At 34.6% G+C, this 8,622-nt stretch overlaps 1 protein-coding gene across 1 annotated transcript; it reads right to left on the reverse strand.

Moving 5' to 3' along the window:
* Positions 1–493: 493 nt before the first annotated feature.
* Positions 494–8,168, reverse strand: LOC128992757 (alpha-ketoglutarate-dependent dioxygenase alkB homolog 6-like). Its single transcript, XM_054416491.1, has 5 exons — positions 7,921–8,168; positions 6,344–6,520; positions 4,040–4,147; positions 3,237–3,347; positions 494–1,093 (listed from the first exon to the last, which is right to left on the reverse strand). The coding sequence occupies exons 1-5, from the start codon at positions 7,942–7,944 to the stop codon at positions 836–838; spliced, it is 678 nt and encodes a 225-aa protein (XP_054272466.1). The 5' UTR covers positions 7,945–8,168; the 3' UTR covers positions 494–835.
* Between the last annotated feature and the right edge of the window lie 454 nt (positions 8,169–8,622).

Below are 8,622 nucleotides of genomic sequence, written 5' to 3' on the forward strand. Positions count from 1 at the left end.
AGTACTTTGTCGAAGTTGTAAAAATATTGCTATAGCATCCTCTAGGATGGTTTTAGCATGTCTGAAGGGTAGGTTATGAAAATAAAACACGGAAATGTTGGAACCAGTCTGAACACCAGCCTTGCTCTTGTTCTATAAATTGATCTGTTAAATATATACAAAAGAATATTATAAATTTTATATTTTTACAGTGCTGCAAACAGTTTTTTTGACAAAATTATTCATGAAACCCGTGTTAAAACTAATAACCAGATTTTTTTTTCATTTCACTTATCATCCAAGTAAGTTAGTTGTATAAGTTACCTTAAAAGTCATATACATCTGAGTGTGAGTGGAAGAGCAATTCACATTTACATAAAAAATCTAGCTAAAATGACCTTGTCATATAACATCTTTGTTTTAAAATGATTTAATTTATGTTAAAAATAGAAATATGGCAAAACAGAAGGATGATGTAAGACTAAAAGGTTGAGCTCAAAGTTTGTTGTTTTGTTCTTAAATTTATTGAAATTAAAGTATCCAAATCTAGAATTAGAATTTAGCACTAGACAGTATTTGTTAGACTTTTGTTTTACTGTGTTACAGATTGATTAGTCCAAACGAACAAACAATATATAATTTCCAGTCCAAATTCTCACAGAACATAATCACAACTTAATGTCGAATGGTAAAATTTAGCTTTCTTAATTCATTAGCAAACATGAAAGGCCTAAAAAATAGTAACATTAACGATGGATGGAGAGAAAACCTTGAGTAAGGAAATGATTCAGTGAAATGTAAACAAAAGTAAAAATGATATATTTACAGCAATCATCTTCTCACTTAATCTTATAAGTCATCTTCCAAAATTAATTTTTAGCTTTGATGTTTTTGGCACATGGCGAATTGTGAGAGATATCCTAGTTGAACGTTCTAAGACTTGTCCGTCAATGAAGTTCTCTCCGGTTTGTCTAAGGTTGGCTACACTGTCACTGATCACATCACTGTCAACTGCATCAATACAATGTTGGTAATCGTGGTACATGGAGTCCTGCAGGATTAGAAGGCTCCTGGGTTCGAGTAAAAGAGAAATTCTTTTGCAGTCTTGAGTAATCTGCAAAGTTTATTACATTTTCATGGTTAAGTCACTGATATCACAATCATTACTACTACACTAGCTGCTGTAGTGATAGTCAGAAATCATGTCAATAAAATTTCAAAAAAACCCACTTCACATGAAAACAGATGTTTTGAAAGGATTATTTGGTTTAAGTTAATTTACCTGTCCTTCGGTGATACTAGTCATCTAAATGGCAATCGGTTTTCAGAGCGAGTCATGACCTTCCATCTACCGGTGTTGTAGTGTCGTGTCTAATACTGGCCAGTTATGTTCATTAATTAATGATTTGTGTTTTCAGTTTCCATTACGAGTGTTCACTGACCGCCCAGTGACATTTAAATTAGCCTGATGAGGATACTGTATTTTAATCTTGAATCAGGTTCGAGATTTAGACGACTAGGATCACTGAAGGACAAGTAAATTAAACCGTATAGTTTTACAAGTGATCCTGGACCTCTAAGCACCATGATGTTCTAAGGACTTGGTAACACTATGAATCGCATGTTTATTATTTTTAATACTAAGAAGTTGCATATAGTGTAGTTAAGGTGGGTTTGAGCTAAACGGTGCAATTTTTGTGGCATATGAATTGGATGCATGTAGCAATTGCTTACATACTATGCTAATCGCAAAATCAAAATATTAGATCAAACATTTTTAACACAGTCAAATTTTTTAAAGTTGAAGACAAGATGCTAAGTAGGTAGTGAAGACGAGTCTTTGTTATTGAGCGCTCTTAGTGCTGAAAAGAAGAAGACTAGTTACAAGAAGAGCAAGAAGCAAAGCAAGAAAAGCAAGAAGAAAAGAAAGAGATTGCGAAAGCGTCGATGGTGGATGCACCTATATTAGTCCAATAATGCTACTAATTCAAGCCAGTGGCCAAAAAGTTAGAAAAACATGATATATGAAATAAGAACAGGAAACTCCTCCAAACTTGGACAAACTCACAATTTACCTGGTCATTTTCTGGTAAAAGTATATTCTCTTGGTACAACACAACAAATTACTCAAACAGTCTATGAAGATTCTACTGATGAGAATAGGTTATTCGGTTACTGTGCATGTGCCAGGGCTGCATGAAATTGTGCGAGCTGCGTGCGATTCGCGTAACACTAACCAGTTGGTTTCGCGTAGCAAGTGTAGATCGTACCGTGCGAGTCACACCAGTGTGTAATCTGCCTAACTATTGTCACAATGTAAGCTCCTCTTTACACTCAAAGGGATGTTTTACAAAATTAGTACATTTCATCTTCATATTAGGATAAATCAGATATAATAAAGTAACTGTAATCTAATCATAGTTTACTGAAAAAAGCCATGCGGATAGTTTAAAATTGTTGAAACAGGTGGTACTTGTCAAACTCAACAACCTTTCTATTCACAGTTACACTGCACAGTTTCCAATTACCGCCTACAACAGTAATAATTTAAAACACTCTGGTCTCATACAAAAAATCAATGTTCGTTGTTATCTGATGTGTAAAGCCTCTCGATCTCTCATAGCCCTGGGCTCCTTTAGTAAATGGACCCGCTGGGCTCAGGCCCAGGGGCGCAAGGGGTTTTGTTTGGGGGTGCAAGGACGAGAAAAATTCTCCCTCAAGGAAGGTCGAGGAGGGCACGATTATCTCTTGGAACCATAGCTTGCCACATGAAAACCGGGGGCCAGCTCTAGTCTCGCATCTCCACTATGTTTGCATCCCAAGTTGGCTATTTGTCAACCAGTATATTTAGCAAAGATCAAAATGTTATATGCTACGGATTAGCCATTTTTATTAAGCTTATGCAGCTAAATGTTAGAAATAGATTGACCAAGCGAATAAAATAAGACAGAAATGTTTTCAAACCTCAATGATTAAGGAAAGCTTGATCATAAACTTAATCTTAAGTATTTATATACTGTATCAGTATGATCAAATTAAATTAAATATTTCTACCTGTATAAATTCCTTTATCCAATGACAAACATATTGAAACAAAAGTAAGTCACACAAATTAGTCATTTAACATTATGCTATAGCTATAGCCACACAAAGGAACTAGAATATTTCTGATGGATTGTTCGATTACTGTTCTGTTCTTTCTCACTATTTTAGTTATAAATAACAGTTACTCAGAATGAATCACAAGTATAACTCACCGGATTGTTGACAACATCAAAGTCATTAGCCTTGGTGAAGTGAAGAATTGTGTGTGAGCCACAGCTGATCGTAGCTATTGTCGGATAGAACAACGGTCCGTCGAAATGAGGCTGTTAGAAAAATATGATTTTGTCAAACACAGAGGATTGCAGCTATTAATATCTTAATATAAGCATACATAACCTAGGATTTGTATCATCAGAAGTTTATAAAATACTAAATAGTTGGCACTTTTTACACCTAGTGTCACTGAAAAGTTAGGTAAAGTAGGTACTATAGTGAGTGGCTCAAATAAATGAACTGTTTTCATAACATGATTTTCTTGTACATTGCTGTTTAAAAATTGCATCTTAAACATTGAAGACATAAAATTCAAAAAAAAATATATGTATTCATAAGCTACCAATTTAATTTGAACAATCTTGTTTAAACAAGCAAAGATAATTTGGGTCAAGATAAACTGAGAAGTAAGTACATTTAATTAGTAAACTGAATCCTACAAAATTAACTCATTCCATTCCTACTTCCTAGCATTACCAAAATAATTATAAACAAATTTAATTTATAAAGGCTTTTCAAGATTATTTCTAAGATTATATCTGAAACAAGTTCATGGTACCTTCTACAGAAAGCTATTTGTAAAGCCATATTTTAAAATGGTTCTTTGATGCTGTTGTCAGTTATCTTTAATATGGTAAACACCTGTTACTTGACCATTTTGTGTGCCAAATGCATTGAAAGTGTACCCAAAAATGTAGATATCCAAGCAATGTAAATAAAATGTTAAACTAACCCAACTTACCATGATCCCTTGTCCGGGAAGATATTCATTTATTAACACATGGTTGGGCTTCACATTCTTGTCAAATGCTTCTAAATTTGCCACTTTATCTATAAACTCTTGTAGCCACTGTAATAGAACCAGTTGAAAAGTGATGTAGAACAAGTAATTTTAAACAACAATAAAATCACATTAAGGCTGCACTTTAGTTTGCCCCAAATTTACTCACATACAGCATGTTTGGTTAGGTTAGGTTGGATTAGAACAGTTTCATATAATCAGCTGGTAGTTAATGTATAATGTAATAGTAAATGAGGGTCGTAAACTAAGGTGTAAACCACATTAAAGATAAAAAAAACATAGGCTATGGTTAAAATTTCAGTTTTATGATAGAGTTATACTTTAGAATGTTTCATGACAACAGTTAGTTTTTTTTGTTTTTTTTTTTAAGAGGTTGGCGGCCCCTTTAACATTGCATTTGCCCGTCCACATAGACTAACCGCCCGTGCATGGCTCGTATACAGCAACGCAAGGAGTGAGCCGGCACAGTACAAAGGTGATCTGTACTGATAAAATGTTTCAGCAGAGACCAGGATCTGAACCCACGACATCGCTGCCTTAGACCTGAAGTCCGTGATGCTACTGACTGAGCCACCGACTCACTAACGATAGTACGGTCTAACTTATGGTATGTTGGGAGTTTTTCAAAACCTATGGTTCAATAATAACTTGGATACGGTACATAAAATGAAAATACTGTGGCTGAAATAAACATGCATATGGCTCAACACCAATCATAATCCTAGTTTAACTGAGGACTATTTATGTTATAACTGTAGTCCACCTTAGGAACCTGGGAAGTTAAATCATAGATTATCCTTTTATCTATTGTTAAATTAACAATGTTTTATCAATGTCTATCACATAGATAAAAATATTAATTTGTTTGTTGAACTTCAAAATCCCCGTTTGCAAAATTTTGAGGTCTGGCATTTTTTTAAGTAAAAAATGGTTAGTCACACGACAACAAAAAACTACAATGTTTGCTTTAGAACGGTTTATAGTTGGAAGAGTACTGTATTATTTTTCCATACAGCTGATTGAATTAAACCAAAGTGACTCTTGTGAAACCAAGTAGTTAGCTATGTCGACACTTGTGCGCTTTCAATTTCAACGTGCCTTTCAGCTTTAAATTCAACATGCATCAACGCAAGCGGTATTGCACGCCCCATGAGGCATGCGATTTAGCTGTCCACACTCATGCCTCACCTTCCTCACTTTCTAGATACCTTTTCCTAATTTGATAAAGATGACGCTATTCTGATATTAGGGATGGTGCCGCACATTCAGTGTTAATAAACGTTTTTTAAACGTAAGAAATCATGGCGGACAATGTAGATGAAGAAGTACTATAAAACTAAAAATTGTCTTATTTAATTTATTTATTTATTGATTTAATGTAATCTCAATTTTAATTTAATTGACTTTTATTTTATTTTTGATTTATTACTCAGTAGGCCTATGTCCCTCTAAAATAAACGAGAGCAATAATCCTCTATGAGTTCTAAGGTTTCTTAGTTATTCAATATGCTTTCAACAAGTAGGCCTACAACATGGAACACTTGTCAAATATGTAAAGCAGTTATAAGTTGAAACGCTCAAAAATCAAGGGCTAGTGGATCATCTAGCCCTACGCTCTGCACTATGGAATAGAGCTCCTTCCGGCTCATTTCGGGCATGCCTTGATGCATGCATCAGTTGCGTCCCTCTGTGTCAGGGCATGTGTTAAGAGGCATGCGCTTAGCGTACACAAAAGCGCATGAGTGTAGACATAGCTATACAGTTGACTTTTAAGCAATGTTTGTTTTGTGGGTGTGAAGTAATAAATATAGTAACACTGTGAAAAATATCAATTATAGTTTATTAAAACTCAAAGAAATATTTACGTAGGTAGCTAAACCATTTTTACTTATGGTATATGACATCCCTCATATGATGTCCACCGACATCCAAACATGTTTCGAATCTTGTTTTGAAAACTCACAATCACCCGTCGTGTTATGGGCATTGGTAATTGTGGCAATTTCTTACGGATACTGATCGTTCTTCAGATCTGCAATAGTTTATGGTTTCCTGGCAAAAACCTTGCTCTTTAGGTAGCCCCACAACCAGAAATCACAAGGCGTTCGGGTTGGAGACTGGGTAGCTGCAAACGGGGATAACCGACAATAGTTCGGCATTGCATAGATAGACCTATGGGGTGTCTTGTTTGTTAGTACAAAGAATTCAGGAATAGGTCAGCCCAGACATATTAATTCAACTTACACTAGGAATTGTTTCGGATATCATTCCTTTAGGGTGAGGAATCCCGCCCCAATTTTGAAGCCTTCTGTTAGAAAGTTGGGTCCACTTTGGCTTGGGCACATTATTAACTTTTTGGATGATTAATTTTTCATCAGACTCTGTGATAAAGTTGGGAATGTAATAAACTGACTTGGGAACCTGTAACAGAAATGAATATGTTAGTCTGGTTAACATTATGAGTGCAAAAGATAAGTTAGTCATAATATTAAACGTAGGTTACCACATTTTACTAAACAGAGTTGTGTTTTGGTACAAAGTCAAGTTATAACTCACGCTCTTCTACATTAACAATGTTTACATTTCAGAATGAACTGCAGACAATTTATGAAATACACTAAGTTTTACCTTACTACCAGTTCTAGATCGTTTGCCGGTACTTTGGTATTATACAGAGGCCACTTATTTTACAACGTGCTGCAACAGTTATGTTATGTTGGGTTATCATAAATATGTTTGTAGGACATTCCTCGTTTCATTATGAATCGAACGATACCAGATGACTCATACTTTCTATTTATGATAACTCAAACAAACATAAGTGCGGCAGCACGCTGCATAAGGGTGGCCTCCATATAATATCAAAGTAACCTTTTGCCTCTTGAGGATTGATGATGTAAAAAAAAATGGCTTAATTTATTCCCTACATGAGAAATTCGCTTAAGTACCGGTAAACTTTTTTGTAAAAAACCTACAACATACATTTAAACTTAGGTGTGGATTGGAACTTTAAGTTAGGTAAATTCAGCTCCAAAATTCATCTATAAAATATTCTTCATGAGAATTGTTTACCCTGTTCTCAATGTGTGGCAAAAGTCTCCTAACCAGGCTTTTACTGTCTTGGCTTCTGACAGGGTTAATTTTTTTGTAGATCTTGAAGGCCTCGGTGAAAAAAAAAATTCTGAGTTCTCACCAGCCTATTTCTAGAAAAGTCTAGATAGTCTCGCTGTCTTGTCCCCGTGATCATGGATAGCAGCTCTGGGACAAAACTCCTCGATTATTAAGGATAGCAGAGTGCAGGTCACCATGTAACTTAATTCAAATACTCATACGGTATCTAATAATGAAATAAATGGATATTTTGAAATTCGCTAGAGCATAGCCTACCCTAATCTGAGTTCTGGAATTAGATAGCACCTAGGGCCAAAGAGAAACTATCATCGCCAACTCTCCATGATTATTTAATACCAGCCTTGCATGTATTTTCAGCCTGTCTAAGTTATGCTTATCTACTTTTGTACGATTATTTATTTGCATGATGTGTAATAATTCTTTATTATTACTATTAGTTGCCTGAACTTGACTTGTGCCTCTACCAGCATGTATTTATACAATTTGACTGTGTCTCATGCATTTATATAATGTCTATAAACGAATAAATATAATTTCATCATTTCATTTCATTTCCAAGTTTCAATGACATTTAGAACTGGAGAGAGATGTTTTTATAGATATCTCATTTTAAGATTTATACGTACACTGTATATCGAAATACCTATAGACCTGTTCCTCCTATGAATTAAATAGTCTTTCCTACTTACTTCATCAATTATATAGCGGTCCATTTCAGCTCAATGACAGTGAATCAAAACAAAAACAAGTTAGGCCTAGCCTATCTAACAGGATGTAAAATTTCAAAGCAACTATGTTAGAGTATAGTAACTTAGGTTCAAAACAATACTTTGGGGAATAATTTCATAAACTAATTAAGAGCTGTAAATAAAAATTAATGCATTAATTTATATTTTTTGTAAAACGCAGGCACAGTGACAGTTCACTTCACAGTTGTCTGCTCCGTCCTCTGCTTTTATTTTTTTAAACGTAAACAAAACATAGAGCTTTATTAGAATCCTTTAACATAGAGGACAGGTGTTATAATCTTAGTTATGCTAAAGCAATCGGAAGGAACCATTGATGGTAGTGTATTATTTGGATTCATTGAATAAATGTGTGGTAATTTTAAAACAAAATCTTGTAATTAATAATGTTAGGGCTAAAAATATAAAGTGGTCCATGATTCTATTTATTTATTAGTCTGCTGGGTAGCTCAGTGGTTTTGGCGCTCTTCTAGTAGGTAATCATATAAAGTCGCTCTACTCAACTGAGAAAAGTTTGTAGCTTTTTTATGGTTATTAACTAGACTGAGTGGTCCATGATCAGACTTTAAAAAAAAATTGTCCTGGCTAATAAAATAGCTGGTTTTAGTAAATAACTAAGCCAAACATGGCATCTCCCTTCATTCA

This window comes from Macrosteles quadrilineatus, unplaced genomic scaffold, assembly GCF_028750875.1.
Source record: "Macrosteles quadrilineatus isolate MER2022 unplaced genomic scaffold, UCM_ALF_1.0 Scaffold_4__1_contigs__length_99947679, whole genome shotgun sequence".
In the NCBI taxonomy this organism is placed as follows: domain Eukaryota; kingdom Metazoa; phylum Arthropoda; class Insecta; order Hemiptera; family Cicadellidae; genus Macrosteles; species Macrosteles quadrilineatus.

Coding starts and splice junctions, on each gene's coding strand:
- LOC128992757 (XM_054416491.1), bottom strand. CDS start 7,944: ATGGACCGCTATATAATTGATGAA. Junction 6,521..7,920: donor ACCGCTATATAATTGATGAA/GTAAGTAGGAAA, acceptor TTTCTGTTACAG/GTTCCCAAGTCAGTTTATTA. Junction 4,148..6,343: donor TATCCGAAACAATTCCTAGT/GTAAGTTGAATT, acceptor GTTCTATTACAG/TGGCTACAAGAGTTTATAGA.